We start from the raw sequence: 23,122 nt of genomic DNA, 5'->3' as shown, positions 1-23,122 counted from the left end.
AAAATTCCCTGAGCACCTTGTTAAGTAAATATGATACACATAGGTTTTAACTGAGACAGCATTTGGCAGGCAGGGGGAGAGAATTTCACTCTTGAGAGTTAGATTTGTCATGGACAACCACTGCCTGCAAAAACTCTTTAAGTTAAGTGATATTTATGTCTTCAGGTTCTTAAGAAATTATTCATATGAGGTTACTTAAAGAAGCCATTCAAGAATTACTCAAAGAAGTAGTAATATTTCTTAGGAACTCACCATCTCACTTAAAGGAATGATCTTTAGACAGGCTAATTAATGCGTATTAGAAATTTTAAATTCAAAGTAAATCCCACTATCTCTCTGTTTACCAAGGTTAGCTCATGTCTCCTCTCCAGGAGTACACCATCTGAACAACCTGGTGTTAAACAGGAGAAACTGTTAGTACCTTGAATTACAAAAGCATTTCAACATCCCTTCAAACTATTATAACAAAGTTTTAAATCTAATCCCCTGGCAATGCTGTTGCAAGCATCTCACCAATTATGCTCAGGGTGATGTCATGTTGTGGAAGCAGTGCTGAGCTATGACGGATTTTTTTTTTCTTGATGGTTTAATGCAGCTTCAGTGTCTGTCTCCTTAGTGCTATTGTCCTTGACAGATTCACATGAACATGGCTGAGATGAAAAGAGCAAGGTGCTTTCTCAATTCACAGATATTCCTCTCTGCTTCCATCCCCTCAGTGGAAGTGGTGGATAAACCTTTCTGGGGGTTTTTCAGTCTGAATGTCAATCCCTGCCCCAGGACATCTTCATGAGATGCTGGAGTACATACTGAGGGGCTGAGCTCTGCCAAAGCACATGGGCAAGTCTTCCTCAGCCTCAATTTGCCTTCCACCTTTGTGACAGGAAACCTTGATACTATCTTTATAATTAAGTTTTTAGATCTGTCTTTCTCCGTTATCTTTTTTATGATACCTCTTTAGGCCCATCAGGAGCTAAAATTACTTCAAAGTAATCCAGACCCTTATTTTCCACATAGTTTGCACACACCCCCCCTCCCCTGTTTTGTTCTGGTTTTTTTAAATCACACCACCACAAATATAAGAATCCTTAATCATTAAAGCTAATAATTTTTCAAGGGCATTCTCTCTTTTTTTAACCAGGCCTTGAAGGGGTGATTATTGTGCAAGCCTGGTGAGAAGTTTGCTTCAGCATTGCCAGAAAATTAATAATCCAATCAAAAATGTTTTTATACTCAAATGGCTTCTTCAAAAAGTAACCAGTTCTAGCAAAGTTATTGTCTTCAAACAAAACAGCACAGATTGACAGACATACATTAAATGTTTCTCATGAAGAACAGAGACAAGGACTTGAACCACACATTTTAGAAAACCGCAATGTTTAATGAATACACACTTTCACAAGAAATATAAAACATCTTCCAGCTATAGAAACACAGCTTTAAGGTTCAATAAACTCTAAAGGTTTTATATGTAAATTTCAAACCATCTTCTCAGAGACAATGGAAGAAAAAAGATGACAAATAATTCTGAAGCATATTTTGTGATCTTGATAAATTAATGGTACACATTACTGAGTGAGAGAGAACAAGAAAGAACACTCACATCTTTTAACATGCAGAGCTGTTCTGCTTCTTATGGAGACAGAGAATGGAATGAGTAATTTGTTATGACTGATAAACACATTCACCTCTCAGTCACAGCTAAGCTTGCCATGAAATATTGCCATGTGATTTTTGCCTCAATAAACACTGATAGCTAATGTTACATAATATTAAACAAAGTGGACACTATAAAGCTATTTGTCAGTAGACATACAACCCACTCTGGAGGCACAACATTCAGGGAAATCCAAGAAGTTTCCAGCAGTTAGATAATTAGGCTGAGTAAGTTGTTTATTAAAAGCAAGTACTAAAAGCACAAAAACTTAGTATGTGCTTTCCAACCAATTTCAGTAAAAGTTCTAAACATGTCTGAAGATTCAGAGAATGTACATTAAAAAGCATTTATAAATTTACCTTATTAATAACAACCCCTTTTGAATTGATACTAAGGTATACCTTATAAATTGTGTATGTGGTGAACTGCTAATGTGGGGAATGTGGGAAAGAAAAGGAAGTTAAAGTATTTCACTACCTGAATGTAGTCAACTGGATTCTTTCCTTCTCCCTCTTCAGAAACCAGTGCTTTGCCTTGCTCTCTCAGGTATGAGCTCATGCACTCACACATTGTCTTCAGACCATTTGGCACACGGCTGAACAACTTGTACATGCAAGCAAGGTCTGCAAGGAAGAATGAGAGATTATGCAGGACACCTCTGTGTGTTACACTTCTGTAACTCATTCATCTCAGAGCTAAAGCTGACAGTTGAAATTCAGCCTCTTGAGCCACAGAAAGCACTCTGTAACAGCTCAGGTACCAGATTCTTCTGATCTCCTCTCTCCTTTAGCCCTGACAAGATGCTGACTGCAGCAGCACCAAAATGAAAAGCAAAGACTGTATTCAATTATTCTAGGTTGTCTGTAGCAGGGAACCTGTCATTGCTGACCTCCAGGCCAGCAACAGATGATGCTAATTCTAAAGGATAGCGAACCTATTAGACCTTCAGCAAGATTATGCTTTCCAGGGGTATTTAAGAAAGTAGCTTCCAAGATTATCATTCCCAAAATCAAGCATTGCATCCAACACTTTTTTTTTTTGAAAGCAAGTTAAACCAAACAGGACAGCACTAATGAGATGCTTGTTTCTGTCTGTATTAAAAGCAAAAACTGGTAAAAACCTAAGAGTTTAATTTATATTTGTCTTAAAACCAGTCATACACTTTTACACTATTATGTTTCATCCACCTAAAATAATGAGAAGTGGTTTAGGCTAAACATTGCTTTCCAAAAGAACAATCCATCCTTGTACCTTTGTGAAAAATCTCATCTTCACAAAGCAGCATTTCCACTCTACTAGTTAGCTGAATCAAACCAAGGCCTATAGAAGTTAAACAAATTCCAGTATTTTATGAACACCCTTCAATATCCTTGCACCCTCAGCCTGAAGGTTATCTAAACTGGATATTAGAGAAGAAAGTGTTAAGTATAGTATTATCACTTTCTTTTTCAACAGAGTAATTCTTTTTTACAGCTAGGAAATGTGCTCAATTTGTGCTCTGAGTATCACCTAGTAATTGTGAAGCTGCTTTAATGAACAAAGGCCATTAATCTGAGCAGCAAGGCTGCTCCCCATTTCTCATGGCTTTAGAGTGAGCACTGATTTCTAAATATAGATACTACAATCTCTCTCTTCGTTATGCTGCTTCAGAAACTTAGGTTCTATTTCCATAATACTTTCATTCATTCACTCTGTCCCACATTAACCTCTATTAGGGAAAAGCAAATCAAGCCAAGCCCTTCTGTTTCAACCACTTCAATAAGCTGCTTCTTATCCTTAGAAAGAGCCAACTCCTTTCTGCAACAACACCCTCTCCCCAAGAATTGGTCCTGCAATGCTTCTGTTTAAGTCTTTTACACAAGCACTTTTTAAATAACTGCCTGTGGGCCAAAAAAATGTGATGCATTTTCACAAATGCATATTAGAGGAATGGAAATAATAAAATAAAATGGCTCATGGTCAACTGGTGACAAAAACCACTACAACAGTATTCAGTATTAAATTCAGTAGCATTCAATAGTATCTCATATTTCTTATGAGATACTTGGTTTACCAAAAAACTACCTGTATCTGGTACTAAACAGAAACAAGTTAAGTGTATGGGCTCTGTTTTAAGAGCTACCTAATAGTCACTGAATATTTTCAGATGTTCGTGACACAGTTACTAAATGTTTTCACGATTACACAGAAACACAGATGTTAAGCTTGACTTATCCCATGTTTAAAAACAATAAGCAGTATCAGAAGCATTTGTGTCTCACAAATGATGCAGTCTTACCTTCTGTCTTCCCATTTTTCAGCATATGAACTAGCCCAGAGTTCTCCATTTCCACTATAGTTTTCATATGCTTGGAAATAAGCTCCCTCTCAACAACTTTCACAATGGGTTCTTCTGTTGATTTATCCAGACAGTGCATCACCCGCTCTATTTCTTCATTAATTCTAGCTTCTACTTTCTTTATATATACAGAAGCACTGTTTTCAGCTAAAAATTTCTGACTTTCCATCTGTGATTAACACAAATTAATATTTTAGACTTTTTTGTAAAGAGTAAAAAGAAAGCATGTCAGATCAGCATTTATAAGCAAGTTCAAATCAAAACACAGCATGTCCAACACATGCAAGATTCACATACACACTTAACACAAAATAAAGGTTTATTATACTAATGTGTTACGTAAGGGGGTACATGAAATAAAAACAATGTATTTTTCATAGTAAAACAACCCAAGCCAACTTAGTTTCCAGTTACCAACTACAGTTTTAGCCACAGGTTCAAAGAAAACAAAGATGGGGGAAGGGAAGGATCAAAAATTCCTTCCAAATACCAGTTGATGGTAGTTCTCCTTATTCTCATTAGTGACAATGCTGAGCCCATTATTTCATGTCCAATTGTTTTTATTCATACTGGTCAGCAGAGTCTTTGGAGAAAAGATGTCTTATTTTTCAGGCAAAGCTAAGTAATAGAACTAAAATGAAAGTAGTTCTTTTTCCTAATTTTATATAAACACCAATGAAAAACAGAACGCTGACATTTAAATAGCTGTGCAACATATGCTTCTGTTTTTCTAGGAAGTTAGGAGATCAGAGCATATGACAATTGATCCTGCATAAGAAATGGGAGACTCACAAATTACCTTATCTAGATATTTTTAACATGATTTTACTTATTAAGTGCTTATTAACAAGCACTTAACTGGCTTTCCTCCTCCAAGTATCTCACAAAAAAAAACCCTCAGAAAATATTTGGAATGTATTATTTGGTGGTTGATCAACAACTGGAGAGCCACTTGGATATGCTTAGTTCCTTGACTTGGTTTATTTCATTACAAAAAAACCCTCACAAATGTGAAAACTATGAAGGCATCAAAGTTTCCTCAAAGGCAGTTTGACAGGTTTCCAGCCTGAAACAGTTTGAACCTTTCATGCTACTGGCATTTCAAAAAGACTGTAGGGCAAAGCAGATGTAGACTAAGCTACATGAAATAATCTAAAGCAGGCACAAGATTAGCATGATGATTACTGTACATGTCATTGGCAGCTATAACTCAAAACTACATTCAAATTATGCTGATTCTGTAAAATCTGTTACGTTTCCCTGCAAAGTTAGTGATTATTTTTCTTATTTCATTTAATGGAGATGGACATACTCATCGGAAAAGCAACAAGTATGTAAAGTACCATCAAATCTGACAGTTCAGAGGTCTGAGAGTTATAACAGCATTCCGAATATGGTATTAGAATATTGCTGTACCTGAAAAAATTCTGCAGACATCTCCAAAAATGGAGCCTCAAAGTCTTCTTCATAGACTGACCTTCCTTCAAGACCTAGAATCATTAACATCTGGCAAGCATTTCTTATTGCGCCTCTGCCAAAAAGTAAGTTGTTAACAACTTGAGAAATCTACATGGTTGTAAGACAGAGTACACAGCAGAATAACAACTCATAACACAGTATTAACTTTAATAAAATGTAGCAATAGAAAGTCCATTTAATCTGTTTGGTACATGGCATTTTCTGGAACACTACACAAGCAAGGTTGTTTGGTTTTGTTCAAAATTAAAGAGCTGACAATGTTTATAAAGTATTTTAAATGCAATGACAGGGACAAACAGCTCAAGTTCCACTAAGCCATAAAATTATGAAGAATATATATTAATATATAAGAAATTAACCCACAATAGTACTTCAAAGAAAACTGCACACATAGGTCAGAACTGAGCAACTGCAACTTCAAAACAACTGCACACATGGAAGTTGCTATGCAAAGTTTGAGGTTTTTGGATGGCTAGCTGTTTTAAAAAAACCAACTACACAAAAATCTAAAAAAATGAAAAAAACCCCAGCTGAACACAAAATAAATTCCATTAAAATTCAAATGTATCAGCAAGTTAATGAAAACAAAAGAACTGCATCTAGAAAAAAATTCCACTTTCTGGCAGTAGGGGACAATACACAGCTGTAGCTGGGGAGTCTTTTGCTTTTCCTGAATTGCATGTTGGGCAATCTTAGTCACAGAAATGCAGGTAGAGTAGCAAGGTAAATATTGAAAATTATATTATCAATTATATTCCCTGTTTGCCATTGTGCTAAAATATAATACAAAAAGAAATACGTTACTCCAGAATATGAAGAAATTTTAGTCACAAATGTGATCTTAAATAACACATTATTTGTGTATGTTCTTGAGTCACTCTTTAAAAACTGACAGCTCTTATTTACAACAAAAGACTCCACTTACAAACATCTTACCTGTCTACAACTTCTCCTTTCCTCTCTCTTGCAATCATATCCAGCAGAGTTTGCCTCAGGTGATCCCTGATGCAGCCATAACGCACGACCTGATCTCGAAAAATGATCAGGCCCAAGTTGTAGACATTCTCCACGTTGTTCTGCTGCACATACACCCGGTCCTGCAGCAAGGGCATCAACAGCAATAAAACTGTGAATTCACTGCATCAATGCTATTCAAAAATACAAGAGACTGATTGCCTCTCCACATTGGAAATATGACCAAATGTATCTTTTCTCTTAACAGAAAGAAATTATGTATACCCCTCAAGATGCAAAATCAGTCCCATTTTCCAAAATTTCATTTACACTGGAAGTTCTGTTTGGCTTAGGAGTATAAGCACAGCATTTATGACTAAAGCATGCCATAGCAGATCTACACTCACTTTTTAGTCTGGGTGCAGAGGAGTCTCCAAGCACTGACTAAATGCATGCCACTATTTGCAAGAGGTTTTACTTGCCTACTCAAACCCTTCCATCTCTTTTGATCTTTTAAACAAAAAAAATTTAACTTCCCCCTCCCCTCCATGCATCTTCCTACCACTCCTTTTAGGCAAAAGATATTCAATACTCAGTGAAATTTCCTAAAACAGCATCATTAGATAAAGAGCAGCAAATATAGAGCCAAAACAAAAAGAGTTACAATCAAAATCTTTATGGATTAGTACTGCAAAATTGTACATAAGATTTCTGTAGACATCCCTCCCTCTACCCTCCCCAAATTAAATTTCCTTCCACTTGAGCAATATTTCAAAACTTTGTTATGTTTCATTATAATCTCACCCATATACCACCTCCTCCTCAAAAAAAGAAGAGGAAGAGAAGAAAATATTTTTTACATTTCCATGTATGTTTAAATTCTACCTCCCAATATAATCTCTGTCTGTGGGAAGGATCAAGCTCCTCAACTACCCATTTTTTATGCACCTACATTTAAAAACCAACACTGATCCTCAGATCAGCATTTTTAAGACTGCACAGTCCAAAATCCATCAGACAGATTTCACTGGGAATGCTAAGCAGACCCCGAGTCTCTTACTGCTACCCAAAGAAATGCTCCAACAATTTGTCTCTTCTTTCCTATTCCTCTCTCCCAACTTAACTCTGAAAAAAGAAAGGCTATTACTAAAGTCAATACTAAAGCAGACAGAAAATGCATGTATTTGATTAATAGCCACTACTGGGGCAGGCCACTTAAAACAATATTAAGAACAGAAAATCTGTGAGGTTTTACAACCCCTTTCTGAGATGAGCAATCACTATTTTTGTTAATTTCTGTCAGGGCATAATCCATTTCTCTTATGTCATAGTTTGGGCAATTACTAAAAATTCTGCTTTGCTACCATTTAAGCATCAGGAAAATGGCATTAGAAAAAGCTAGGAGCTTGGTACCCACTCACAAATCTGACTAGGATGAAGTTTTGTAAGAATGTACATAGCTATAATAAAAACAATAATACTAAAAAAGAATCAAATTCTGTAAAGGATGATGGTTAATTTATGAAAATGAATATAAAGTTTAGCTTCTCCACTGGTTCCATCACTATCATAAGTGCTTTATCACACACAGAATTAAAGAGTAAAGTTACTCAAACACCTGGAAAATGAAACCATCAAAAGAACAAATGTTATGCTCAGACTATGGAAAAAATATGCCAAAATTGCAAGTTTGCATAAATTCCACGATTTCAAAAAACAAGAAGGAAGAGACAGCCCAGCATGTAGCACCTGTATTCACATGGCAAAATTATTCCTACACTAATTATATGCCAGATTGCCACTTGGTGACCAGAGGAAAGCAAAACACTGGGTTCAGCAATTAGTGTGTGATTTCCCACTCTCTGCCTTCAGACAGGCAGCCCTGAATTTAAATGAAAAAACAAGATGGGAACCTGTCAGATATGCCTCCTCTGTGGCTCCTGAAGCAAGCTCAGCTGTCTCAAAGCACAACATTTATTAATTGCTCTCATGAAGTCAGTTCAGAGATGTGTGGTGGGCTAAGTCTTTGCAATAGGTTACTTTTGCTTTTCTGTTTTTAGAAACAGGGTTGTTTATTTCACTTCCTTATTTACACGCTTACAGCAAGAACAGAAGTAAATGTGATTCTCAAGTAAAACAAGCTTAAAACACATTTTCAAAGAGATGAAAGAGCAAATTAAAATGTAGTGTCTAATACTATAATTTGAAAAGAATATAATTATTATTTTAAAAAAATATTCAGGCCTCTGAAGCACAGGCAGCAGGGTATCTAAAAGGATTAAAGCCATGGCCATGACTCATCTGCATAGCTTCTGTTGTGGAAGTGCTCAACACTGCCATTGTGAAAGAGTGACTCCTCTCAGTTTATCAGCAGCCTCTGTAGTAAGCCAGACCTCTCAACAATACCCAAACCAGAGCAGCAACATTAACATTTCTGATCCTGCTGATGTGCTCACCCTTGGTAACAGATCACATTTGCTGGAAGCTCTCCCAGCCTAAAAAAGAAAATCCCAGAGAGCCCTGTTTGGGAACAGGTTTGACTGACAAGGCTACACACCACTGAACAGAAATCACTTCCCATAGGGAAAAGCAGTGGGTGCTTAAAGGTAGGAGTAACTTTCAGGAGACAAGGATGGAGATTCAGACAGCAATTATTGATGAATCACAATCCTGCTTACACTCCACAATAATTCTGAACTGAAGTCACCCACTGTAAGGAACCAGTAGGACATTTTACCCATCTCTGCATGGATGCACTACCTGGATGATGCAGCAGCCTTCAGACACCCTTGTGTACGCACCAAGTGTCTCTGAGCCTAGTTCTGGAAATAAAAACAACACTTCTCTCTATTACCTTCTGTGTAAGCCATGGACAATGAGAGTCATTTGTCAAAACTCCCATATCCAACCTGTCAGTGCTGGCCTAAAAAAAAGACACCAGCTTTGTGCACAGCAAGATGAGAAGGGAATGCTCTGCCCTCTGAAACATCCACAGCTGTATTTGCAGGAGCAATTGTTCACTTCTGACAGTGTGTAACTGGCACTACCCATAGGCGTGTAATGCAGCCAGGGGTGTGACTACTGCACTTGCATACCTGAAATTGCTTTAAATTTAGCAAGCACAAGCAATAGAGACACCACAGAATCCAGTTTAACCCAGTTTCCATTTGACATTCTAAGAATACAGACATCCACACTGCTTGGAGAAAAGCCCAAACACTCCACCTGCACTGCTCCCATTCCATACAGCAGCTAAATAAAGCCCACTGTAGGTATGTTTACCTGCACTGCCACTGTGAGGCTGAATTCCAGAAATGCCCAAATCTTAGTACCTGGTTTGACTCAGCAAAGATGCTGCTTAGCACATGACTTGAGTGCTTCACTGCTTGTCACAGACAGTGCCAGAATTTACAGTGTATTATATCTACTCTGGCACCAATTACTGCAGCCTAAACATGTAAAAAGGAAGAGAGCTCATGCTGTATCAAACAAAATTCAGTGGAACTACATAAACTTGAAATTCAGTCAGGGAACTGAAATGTCTCAAAATAATCAAGACAAACCTTGCACAATAAGTGCAAAAGATTGCAAAAACCTCATCCTACACCTGCAACAGAAATTAAAGCAACAGACTTTTACCAGAGAGCAATCACAAGAGACAAGGCAATACACATTTTTAAAAGCATAACTATAAGGCAAAATTGAGATTGTCTTGTGGAGGGTGTTCTGCATGAACAATGAAATCCTGCCATAGCCTCAAACAGCAAGTGTTCTAGTCATTAAACACCATAATGCACAAACCCCACTGTACAAAACACATGCCTTCCTAAAGAAGATTTATTTGTATTGACTTACAAAAAAAGGAAAAATTAAACAAAGGAAAGAAATTAGGGTGGGTTGAAAAGGTGTTTGTTTTGACTTAAATCATACAGCAGCTAATGGGTGAAACAAGGTTGGAAAAAAACTGTGGCATAAAAACAGATACAATTTAGTTTAAGATGTTCAAGATGTAAAGTCACTCGGCTGAAGCAAGAATTCAAGACAGGAAGACCAGAATTCAAGAGGGTATTATATGTTTTACTTTCACTGATGTCACAGTGTGGCCTGTTGGGCAATAGGTACATTTCCTGAAACTGATGTGTAATCGAGATGGCCTACAAAACAAGAGAAGGATTGGGTCATGCTTTACTTACAAACATAAGATAATTGCAGATACTTCTCCTGCTAGAACACAAGCATATTAATTTACAATGCCAGGTGACTCAGTTTATACAGTGTTTGGTGCTGGTTTTAGATAAAATATTTTAATGTCAGTTATATTAGATTTTCTTGAATAAAAATGTATAAATTATTTATGAAAAAGCATATCATTATAAACCTCTGTGTCAGTCAGACTCAACCATCAGAAAGTAAGGACAAATCATTCTTTATTTTATGAAATTCTTGAAAATTGTTTCTTTGAAAAGCAGTCAGGTCTGATCTTTCACAGGTGCTTTATAATTCTGTGGTACTGGCAGCTTTCCCAAACTTTTTGAATGAACACATGTTCAAGACTGGGATGTTTTTTACTCTTAGTCTTTTGTGAATGAAGAAAATTGTGTCTCACTCAAGAGGACATCCCAGTGACAAAGGTGAAACTGCAAATCTTGTAAAGTAGTCCTGTTTTAAATAATTGATTATTCTTTAATTTGTAATCAAAACATGAATTACTGACAATTTGTCTCATGTCCCTCTAAGTCAAAGGAGGGAGACTGCCCATTGTATTAGACCTTCACATTAGATAATTCTACCTAATAAAAATTAAAATTTTATCTATAAACCCCACAAACATTATATAAAAATTTAACTATAAACCTCATAAGCATTACAGAGGTTTAGCAAACAAATATTAGTGCCCCTAAGTTTATATAAGCATTTTGAAAGAAAATTTTGTTCTATTTTTACTACTATACTATAAATATATTTTATTGTGGATAGTTTTTTTCTGTTTCTGTGGTAAAAGGAAAAAACAAGCTGTGGGAGTCAAATAATTAGTCAAGCAGAGGCTCAACTGAACACCCACTTGAAATCATTAGAAACTGTCAACAGCACACAGAAGGCTACATAGTCCAGAGGTATTCAAGCTTATTTATTATTCTGTTTTCAATCTAAAAGACAGCCAATAAAGTTCAATTTACACTTGAAGGAATGCTGCAGCTTTCCTTCTCCTGAAATCTTGGTGGAAAAGACAAGGCTGGCTGGATGTTTGAACAGCATTCTCAGGCTTCAAAACAAAGTCAAGGCATTGCTCTTCTGACTGCAAATAACACTCAGGAAACAGCTCTCCTGCTCCCCCAGGAGTGGTAACTGAAGCAGGCAACGCTTCCTCAAAGAGAAAAGGCCTTGGCTTTTAATATACTGGTCAAGCCACTAAAACAAGGAAAGCTTATAAGCCAGTTTTCTCTGCCACTGTTTGAAAGATCAGAAATTTATTGATTTTAAGAGCAGCAGATAACATTGCATTATCCATTACGTTGGACAATCCAGCACCTCCTGTGCTGAAATAATATATAATATTGGGCTAAACCACAACAGCTGTTCTCCTAGAAAGCTCTGGATTCCATCTTCTAACCTTCCTGAAAATTCACCACTACCTTTGGTAGATTAATCTAATCATTAAATATTCTTGAATATGCCTAGATGCAGCTAGCAGCAATTGATTTGTATTTGTCTTTCACAAACAAATTAGGGAGTCCAGGATCTCTCTTAGCAAGGACAGTACATCTTCAAAACAATCTGTCCATCTTCCTTTTGGCACATAAATCATAGTGTCACTGATGGCATGTTATCCAGCACTCTATTTTTTGATATGTGGTCTTTTCCCTACTGAAATAAACCAATTCCTCCAACCAGTAAATCCATTAAAACCAGTAAATCCATTAAAAATAATTGTTTGTGATTCTCTAATTACTTCAAATTCTTTAACTTGTAGTAGCTTATTGACCAAAGAAGACTTCACAGCTAATACAAACACAGTCAAAGTCACAGCATGAGATCTTTGACAGCTACAAGACAAGATCTCAACTCCTGTTGTTCAGCAGATAGAGTACAATTCCAGTTCATCTGCTTTTTGGACCAAAAAAGTCCATTATTGTATGTCCTTCACTGTCAAGTACTGCATCAATTATTATATTTAGGATACTTTAGAGGGAAAAAAAATTTACACAAAAAACACAGCAACTCAACACTTCCTTTTGAAGTCAAAAGCTTTGTCTAGAAGCTAAGCAAAAACACTCTCTTGCATCCTAATACAACCCCAATATTATGGGAAATTTAATACTTACCAACTACCTAAAGCATAACACAATCCAGACACAAAAATGCTAGGCCTTCTCTCTTGAAAAATAAAAGTCTTTTCTGTTGGCTATAGGTGAGAAATGGCAAGCATGCAACCAAAAATCACATTCTATGTACACTGCTTAATATTCTACACAAGTTCTTCATGAACAGCAAAGGATCCATCTACAATTTAACATTCAAGGACACACATTGTACCTAAGCAAAGTTATCCTCTTTGAATCCTAAAGCTTAAAGAACAACCACACTGGAAGTTTCAGGATGCTTTACACCATAGTCCTTTCCACAGTAAGAAAACATCACTACCTGAACTGACATCTAAAATCTGCCAGAATGGGTCTGACCAGCTTATTTTTTAAGAACTGCAAAGTTCAAATATTTTTTAGATCAATTTTTCAGGTGATAATGAGATAATCTAATCTAAAACACAAATCCAATTACAATTTGTCAAACACCTGTAGCAGTCTGGCATGCACAGAGAAAATTGAAAACAAGGGACACAGAACAGTCTTTGCAAGAAGACTGGTAAGCACGGTAAGAAGACAATTTACTACACTGTGAAATGTGTGAAATAGCAGAATACCCACCATATACATCAGGATGTCTCTAATCATCACCATTGCTGTTTGATGATCATTCCACGCTTGGTTTAGTGTTTGTAGAAAGTTGTTATTCAAGGAGTTTAACACATCTTCTCGCACCTGAAGTGAAAAAAAGGTATTTTGACATAAACTCAAGTCAGTTTCTCCTGCAGCATTTAAATCTCAAACTTAGTTTCAGCACAAGAATTCTTGCTCTTCCATGGACCTGAATTTTACAGGTTCTTACTTTTCCTGGGCGCTGACTATCCCTACCTCGTATTTCCCTTCTGTGGAAAAATAAGAAAGAAAAATTATGCTAGAAACAAGAGAAACAAAATAAACATGGGTTTTAAATTTCAAAGGAATTCCTGAAGTTTCAAACGCTAAAAATAGTCTTTGACAACTCCTCATAGCTTTCATTTCCTGTGTTATAGTGTTTCAATTGCTGGTAATTTTACTATCACAAGTCATTTCAGAACATTGGGTAGTAGCAGTAAATGCTACAAACAGGAACAAGTACAGGTGGAAAATTTGCCATGATGACATTTAGAGAGACAAGCTGAGATAGCATAAAGATACAGCAAACAACAGTTCTGAAAGGAAGCAATTGCTTGGTAAAGATCAGACTCCTACATTAATACCAACAACAAGACTTCATAGAAAAAGTCATATTCATTTTTTATAAATGTATTTGCAATTTGCAAGTTAATCTGTCTCATCAACTTCAGATTTTATGCCTCTTTGCCACTACTCTCCCTACTAATAAAAAAAAGCCCATCCAGTTTCATATTTTGATTTTTTTCCAATAGGCATATACTGCAGTGCTCAAACTTGAAACTAAAGTCAAAGAGAAATCTGTGGGAATGTAAAAAAATTGTTCCAGAGTTAATAACATGTGGGAATTGACTTTTTACATAACATGCAAAATGTATTCTGCCCTCTGTTGTAACCAAACAGAATGTTCACATTCGTTGATTTGGACTGATACTTGGCTGATAGTGTAAATTTCAGTGAACAGAGATTCAAACAGGAAAACAAAACACACATGCCAGGCAGCCAGAGACTGCACCAACATCCCATGCACTCACCTGACAGGCTGCACTCTGTCATTCCAGTTTTATGAAGTTATTAGGCCAAACCAGGGTGACAGAATCCTGTCTGCCACACTACTGTTCACACTCACAAACTCAGATGAGCAAACCAGAGACACAGTGTGGAACATCATCCAACACAATGGTCTCAAGGAGGACAGGGATGAAGGAGAAAAGGAGAGGAATGAAGGAGCAGAGGAGGAAGAGGAGAGGGAAGAAGGAGGAGAAAGAGAAGAGGGAAGAAGGAAGAGGGAAACTTATCCCAATAACATTCACCTTGTTACTGCATCTAGGCAATATAGGTATGCATAGGTTGTTCAAAGCTTTCTTACATCTTCAAACACCTACTCTGCACACCTGAGCAAGGCCTCTCCTCCTTGCTTTTGGAAAACATAATATGCAGTTATGAGCACTGTTTAACTGCATCATTCTTTCTGATCATGATCATCATTTACCCTGTGGTCTCCCAAATGCGTGCTCTGTTGTCACCCAGTCCAGGAAGCTTTTAGCCAAAACATAAATACACACTAAAAACAACTTCAGCAGACATACTTGTGAAGAATATGCAGAATCTCCCAGAACAAGAGAAACAAACATGAAATGGTTTCTTTCACTTTTTTGGTGAGTATGGAAAAGCTTTATAAACATTATTTGGTAGTTCATCCACACTGATAAAATTTACCAAAGCATTAGATTATAAGCACAAATAACCAAGGGTAATTACAGATCAATTTTATGATAGCCTCTACTTTGACAACACAGAGGCAGCATGCCCTTGTAACTGCACACATTCCACATCCCTCACACTGACCCTGCTGGGCCAGCCAGTGCCAAGTCACACAGAAGGGGGTGGACACCTGCCACCAGGTAGCAGTGACAACTTGCTTCCAAGCAGACGCTGGCACATTCTGCAGTAGTGGCACCTCGGCTCCACATGGTGTGCCACGTGGATTTCTGGAAATGGGCCTGAAACTCAGAAATGGGTGCTGTACAACAGAAGTACCTTCAGAGTTTCCCCGTGAAGCTCCTCAATGACATTCTTCTAGGTTTATTTGAAACTGCAGAAGAGGCTTGGAAAGCCATTCTTTCAGCTGCTACAAAAGCCAACCAAACTACTGCCAAGCAAATTATCACTTACAGCAACTTTATAGTTAACAAGTGTTCAACACATTCCTTGTATGGGCCATTAATTCAGCAAAACTACAGGGAAACTGCTATAATGCACAAAACATCTTAGCCATGCAAAGGTGCAGAGTCACACCACTTTGGTAGAAAAAATGATCTCAAGTAAAAAAATGTGCATACTCACACTCTTTGAACAAAGAGGACACACAGCTGCTGCTCTGCCACAGCCTTAGAAAATTTCAAATCTCAAAGATTTTTATCAGCAGAATGTTACTTTAAAATAGCTGAGCTTGTGGTGATTTCTGTGACAGTATTTGCAGTTATGAAGTAAATTGCAGGGAGAGCCAGCTTAAATGGGACTGTCCATATACAGAGGGACTTGAAAATAAATTAGCAACTCTGTAATACATGTAAGGTCTTCTGATAGTTACAAGGATGACATTCTGTGTGTAACTTCAGGCCCAACTGTATTTTCTACTGAATACAGGTCTTCAGGAAATACAGAAACCTTCCCCCAATAATAGTAGTTTGTTGGCATAAGCTTTCAATACCTTTAAGTAACTCTTGATTAAGTGTACATAAAGAAGACTTATGGTCTACTATTTCTATCTTACAGTGCCTGGCCTGATGCAGCAGCACAAATAGTTCAATTATGTAATTTCCACTACTGTAAGGACAGCCAGAACATCCTGAGGGGAGGAGCAGTACAGAACAGCACTTTCTGAACCAAGGCCTCAAGCTCTCAGAACTTTTATTATAGAGCTTCTTTTAGAAAAATCCAAGCAGTCTAAAATACAGTGTTCTAAAATCTTAGGAGTCCCAAGTAGGTTAATGGACTGACTACCAGAAATGTCTGTTCATCCCTGCAGCTGCTATCCTACTGCTAAAAGGAAAAAACAAACACTGAAGAATACTGGGGTATTCTCAACAGTTACACACTTTCGAGCAATTCCCTCACATCCTTTTGCCCTCCACATAATAGCAGACTTGCTCAAGATCATCTGAAAACATCATTAAGAAAATATAAAGGCAGATAACACTCATACATTGCCAGTCAGGCTCACTCTAATGCTCAGTAGGTAATTTGCCTCCTACACAACTTCTTGTGTCATTCCTCCCTATTTCATTGATACTATGGAAATAATTTCAAACTCCCTGATGGAGATGACTCTCGTCTCTCCTTTTTCTCAGCAACACTAAGACAGAAAATTTTAAAGCCTGCAAAGGACCCCAGACATAACTTTAAGTCCCAGAGTAGACACACTTCTTTCAGCCTATAGCTGCACCAGCACCCCACTCCTGCACTGAGCAGCTCTGTGCCCCCCTGACCAAAGGTGCTCTCAGTGCCTGTACTGTTACTCTGACACAGCAGGTACTGAACCTGCCCTAAGGGGCACCACTTGCCACTGATGGCCATCAGGACTCTGAGCCATTGACTACAACCAGTGGGTGTGACCACCCAACCAATTTCTTATCCATTGAACTCCACTCATTGAATCCATCTCTTCCCAATTTAGACACAAGAAGGTTATGGGGGACCATGTTGAAACCTTTACAGACATCCAGAGAAATGACATCTGTAGCTCCTCCCTTGTTCACTCATGTGGTCACTCCTTCATAGAAGGCCACTGGGTTGGCCAGGCAAGACTCACCCTTGGTGAAACTGCGCTGGCTGTCCCAAATCACCTCCCTGTCATCCATGTACCTCAGCATAGCTCCTAGGAGGATCTGCTCCATGATTCTCCCAGACACAGAGGTGAGAGTGACAGGTTGGAGTTCCCAGAGTCCTCCTTTCTACACTTCTGAAATATGGGTACAATGTTTCCCCTTTCCCAGTCACCTGGAACTTCACCTGACTGCCATGACTTCTCAAGTCCACTACATCAGCCAATTCCCTCAGGATTTTGGGATGCCCTTTATTGGGCCCCACTGACTTATACATAAAATGAACATTAAAAATATTATCCTGTAAACTTTTAAACTTTAACTTGTTTTTACTGTAACACAAATGATGTTGCTTATCATCAAACGGTTTAGAGAGCTGTAAACTAAGCTCTGTGTGTTTTAAAAACACTTAAAAACATTTGTGTGATGTAATAACATACTAGGCTTGAGAAGTGTGAAGGAGGACCATCCACATCAAGCTACAAGATTGTCAATGGGCAAGAAAGGGAGAAATCAGTGAAGTATCAGAGGCACAGGAATTAAATACTTGAATTAAGATGAAAGGTTTCAGTACTTTCAAAATTCAAGAGTATTTTTAAATAGCTCTACATGTACCATACTTAAATAATGATGTCAATACACAGGTAAAGACAAGTTTTAGCATGTTCCTACCCTGTAGTAAAAGCAAGGTAGCTCAAGAGAGCTGACTTGTCTCAGTGATGCAGAGCACCTGGCAGCATTTACAGCCTTTCTTACTACAGCCAGAACAGGGTGATTTGGAACTGCAAACCACTGGGGTCTGCAAGTCTGAAACCAAGCATTCTTGATAATAACTTGCTTGCACACACCTTGTATGGATCATATTTGCAACTATTATTTTATTTACAATTAAGCTGTCAAGGCAGTGCATTGTACTGTTTTCTTGTTGAGAAGTTAAATACTTTTCTCATTAGTGTTTGATTGCTAATTAAAATGCTGAATAAGCACAACTTTCACCTGGCAATTATATTAGCATAAATCATAAATACAGCTCTTAACCATGCCTCACCAAAAATGAAGGAATGTTTTCCAAGCTTTAAAACTATTTGTAAAAACAACTGAAAATATACACTGCCTCTACCTAGTCTCTTAATCTATTGCTGATTAACCAGCATGACGGGAATACCACAAGAATGAAGCTTTTTCTAAGAAGATAACCTGGAGATGTGGGCAGCAAATGACAGTTTTGGCTCAAGGATTAATAAAGTTTCAAATTTGGGGTAGGCTCCTCAGCAGTGCTCCCTGAACTGAGTATAGTTCTTCAGTAAAATCTATTCATCTGTGAACACTCCCATTTTTATAAAAGTTAAAGAATTTAATGAACAATATTTCAGTTGGCATAATCCCCCTCTTCTAAATTCTAGTATCCACCACTGAATCCCTGAATAGAAGTTTTACAAAGACTTGTGATGAGATCATTTATCATTCATTAGCTACTTAAAATTTACCAGAGAATTGCTCTTGGAAAGGGACAGTGAACATAAAAGATTTTGCTAAAATTCCTATGACAAAACGTGAGGTTAAACAAAACTAATTTTTCATCTATCTTACAAGTACTAATGGCTCAAACAGAAGATGTCATTATAGAACTGATCCTATTCTTGAGAAACAATGCAGTTTTTTCCATATTTCCATCTATATATGCCTCAACATAATTTGTCTAAGCAAACATTCAAGAGGGACAAGCAGTAGCTTTTAGCCTCTATAAGTTTTTGTTATTTTTCAGAAATTTTTGGCATAAATCACATTTTTTTAGTCTTTGCCTTGGATTATTTTACAGGCTGGCATAATCAGAATAATTTAGCCTTTTTAACTCTATAGCAATTAACTACTAAAACTCAGTTAACCTTTTTATTTGCAAAAGCTTTGGTCATCATTGATCACCCACACACATGGATATAATTTGATTAATCACATTAAAGATCAGAATATTTGGTCATCAGAGAAGATGTTATTTAAATGACCAGATACAGGAATGTTAAGTGTCAGAAAGGCATTTCTCTGCACTGCTATCTGTGCAGCCCTCTCAGCCTCTGCACTGAAATTACAAACTCAGAACCTTCTGCTCTTTTGTCAGCCTGCCACAAGCAGCACTTCAGAATAATTAATTCTGCAAACGCATAGTTTTTAATATGCAAAATAGCCAGGAACTAAGATAAGTGGCAGAATACCCAGGAACAAAGATAAAAAGACACCCATCAAATTAAACCAGGATAAACTAAAGCCTAGGAATAATAAAAGTTTAGAGTCACAAATTATTAAGTGCATAGACATATACAAGAACAAGGCAAAAAAAAGCCTCAGCCATTTGCCACATTTTATATGAATAGTACAGATTATGAATGCACAGATAATGAAACCAGAAGTTTTTGAGAGTCACAGATGTGCTACAATTATAGAAAAGAACTGCAAATTGTTTAACCACTTCATAGAGGATGTCTCCTCTGGTGCACACAGTAAAAAAGCCCCACATTCAAAGCAGTTTTATCCACTTATCTGGATCACACCTTTGAAAACTAGGATTTTAGAAAAGAAATAACACATTTCTCTGCCACAGCAGTTAATTCCAGTTGGAACATACTAAAAAAGTCCCCAAGCATCCTGCATTATTTAGCCATAAATCTCCCATCCATTCTCTGTAATTCAGCCACAAGTAATCATCCAAGACACATGATGGTCTCTGAGTTTCCTTTTCAGATCTTGTAAAAACAGGACAAAAATCTGATACTCCATCTGAAGCATGGCCAGAAACAGGACAAAAATCTGATACTCCATCTGAAGCATGGCCAGAATATGGGATCAAAGTAGACACATATCTCTCTGCTATGGATGTTACCATAAGGAGTAACTGGCATCTCCCATAGGCTTAGAATCCTATTGCCATGAAATATTATCTGGAGTCCTAAAAAGCAACTTCCAACTTCTTCCATTTACATATTTATTAATCAATTCTAAACTTCTCTCAAAGACTAAAGAAGTGGTTCCATGGTTTAACACAAGACTTGAAGATTCCTTCTCTCAGATGACAGATCTTCAGAAGGTTTCTGCATGTCATTTTGACTGACCTACATGGTTTTGCAAAGGCTGACATGGCAGAATGTGAGCTACTCAGGACTTTTGCTATTGCTGAGTTGCTGTTTTTGAACAGTGCCTACCGCCTCTTTAAAGAGCATAATCCCAGCACAACTGTCTCATTAACCTGGGAATTAGTTCATTAGCCTATAGAAAACAAGCTCTTACATTGGTATTTATTTGTTCCACAGATGAAAAAAACTGACTGGCAAACAAGACAAAATGTGGCCTACAAAAGTCACAAAATGCCATCAAAAATGACACAAATTGTTAAAAATAATTCTCAGCTCTTAACAGTCATTCTTCAAAAAAAAAAGTTGTTTCCTGTTACACTCTTTCAAGTGCTTCCTATGGTCTGCCTTCCATCAGTAATTTACCAGAAACAGTACAAGGAACATGAAATCATCTGAGCTTGATGTTAGCTCTATGCTACCATTTTTGAGAGAAGCTACACAAGTGCAACACAAGGTAACATAATAAAGTTAGATTTTATGCCATTTAAATAACTGTTCAGAATTCTTGCACATAAGACACTTCTTTTTTAATTGACAAATGGACAAACCTTATTTATTAGATGCTCAGTGACCACTTCTCTTAGTCCAGTGTAGAGTTTTTCACCATGTTTATGCAACACCATTGTATAAGCATTTCTATACAGCTCCTCAAAACTGAGACCACTATTGTTCTTACGCTGAATCTCTTGGATTGCATTTTTCAGAAGATCCCAAATGCTGTTCACATATTTCTCATCCATAGTCATCTGTAAAAAGAAAACATTACATTATTGTTTTGAACAAAAAAAAAAGAATATAGATAATATAAGGTAATTGCTCTGCCCCATCTTGTTGATTCCATTATCACAAGATTTCTCAAACTTCATCAAAAGAAAAACAGTATTTATGAGACTAGTACAGATTTCAAGAAGTATTTATGAAAATTGTAATTTGCAAAAGTTTAATGCTTTTTTTGTTTCAGAACTGCAAATGCCCAGAATCCAACCCCAGAGCCTTTGGGGGTGGAAAGGCAGGTAATTGTGGATAGAAGTCTCTTCCCCACTCTTCTTCCACAGGTTAACAGTGATAGATGGTTAACTCCCATTCCATATTCACACATTTTTTGGCACCTCAATAAATTGTATTACAATACTGATCTACTTTACTAGACCCCAAATCAACTTGTACAACAAAAGATAATAATGTCTGACACAGATTTAGGAAACTTGATCATCTGCTTGAGCTAACTAGAGACTAACAGCTAAAGAATTACATACCTACACTATACCTACAATTTAAATAATTATAGGTACCACTGAAAACCCACAAATGCCCAACATAAACACCTGCATTGAACATATTCCCTCTGCACAAATACAATTAAATACCTTTCTAAATGACATGAACCAAGCACTAAGCATCTGTTTGATCTGTTATTCAGATGCTGTAAACATCAGCAGATACACAGAAAGAAAGAAAGCAGAAGATTCAGAGGAGAAAAACTCTTATAAGAAATAGTCTCAATACAACAGCAAACTCCCCTCTAGTACGTACTGTGAATCATTTCACACTCGTGCTTTACCAATGTAAAGGTGCTTCAATATATGATGTTTTATAGACAAAGCAGTATCTGGGATTGCAAGTAAGCATTGCAAAAAAATATCAGATGCCACTATTGCTTAAAGTCTGTCATTCAGCCAAGTTTTATCACCCAAATGAAAAAAAATCCAAACACTTTTAAATTGAACCAATTCTATTTAAAGTTAAGTTTGGTTTATACAAAATCAGGAACAGATTTAGCATTTTATAGCTACAGAAATATGCTGAAGAGAGAAGGGAAAAAACCTGCTATTCCCAGAATTACTATGGGAAGTGAAAATATCCCAGAGTCTATCAAAACTGTCAAAGTAGTCTTGAAAATAGGAACTGAAAGTATTAAAAGAATAAAGAATAATGGTATGACACTACAGAGAAAAATCATAACCAGTGCTAATCCACCTCTCCTTCTCCTTCCAACAAAACCCACTACGTGAATAGAGGAAAGATATGAAGACTAGATTTGATTGCATTTGTAATCAAAATACAATTATTTAGCAGAATCTTTTTACTCCAAGTATATTCTTACATGTATTTTCAAAATATCATATCAAGCTTTCTAGGCATGATAAATAACAATAGAGCTCACAATAAAGGGAAGCCATTCACTGCCTTGGGAGGGAATGGGCTGCTGAATAAAATGAAAACAAGACATACAATCTTCTATCCTGTGCATCTTTTGGAGTTTTGGTTAAATACAAGGATTTTTATTATAAAAATAATCCTATAGTTACTTTTTCCACTTCTCTGATACAAGATCCATTTGACTACTAAACTCTATGTACCCAAAACTTAAGATGTGCCATTATATATCTAAAAGCAAAAACAAAATAAAATCACAAACATGTTGAAAAATTTGTAGCTCCCTATCTCATAAAGGCAAAGCCTCAAAGTAATAGAGGAATGGTGGATGGAATGTCACAGGTCCCTCCACACTTCCTTTTTCTGCTATGCACAGCATTGAAAGGTCAGTCATTTTGTTTTTAATTTGCATTTGCTACATTGGTGTTCCTTCAGGGAAGTTATTTTCTACAGCCTTCCTGAACCAGCAATTTCACAAGTACTGATAATGAGGGAAACTATTTAGATTTGCAGACAGCAATCCAAGTAAAAGCTTTTCAGCTTTCCTTTCACAAACCCGAGGTTTTGTTTTCAAACAAAGGAGAGGCTCCCCCTGCTAATTAAAAAACTCTCAGCCA

At 37.0% G+C, this 23,122-nt stretch overlaps 1 protein-coding gene across 1 annotated transcript in view; it reads right to left on the bottom strand.

The window, feature by feature from the left end:
- CUL3 (cullin 3) overlaps positions 1 to 23,122 on the bottom strand; it is a 55,157-nt gene that overhangs the window by 15,453 nt on the left and 16,582 nt on the right. The window contains exons 2-7 of the mRNA XM_030954055.1: positions 20,897 to 21,094; positions 13,349 to 13,462; positions 6,408 to 6,568; positions 5,409 to 5,523; positions 3,933 to 4,161; positions 2,132 to 2,277 (exon numbers count right to left, since the gene is read on the bottom strand). Coding sequence (XP_030809915.1) covers positions 2,132 to 2,277; positions 3,933 to 4,161; positions 5,409 to 5,523; positions 6,408 to 6,568; positions 13,349 to 13,462; positions 20,897 to 21,094 — 963 coding nt within the window. The remainder of the gene's footprint in view (positions 1 to 2,131; positions 2,278 to 3,932; positions 4,162 to 5,408; positions 5,524 to 6,407; positions 6,569 to 13,348; positions 13,463 to 20,896; positions 21,095 to 23,122) is intronic.

The sequence above is a fragment of the Camarhynchus parvulus genome, chromosome 9 (genome assembly GCF_901933205.1).
Source record: "Camarhynchus parvulus chromosome 9, STF_HiC, whole genome shotgun sequence".
In the NCBI taxonomy this organism is placed as follows: domain Eukaryota; kingdom Metazoa; phylum Chordata; class Aves; order Passeriformes; family Thraupidae; genus Camarhynchus; species Camarhynchus parvulus.
The sequence above is the reverse complement of the archived record's forward strand: the minus strand, read 5'-3'. Positions and strand labels throughout refer to the sequence as shown.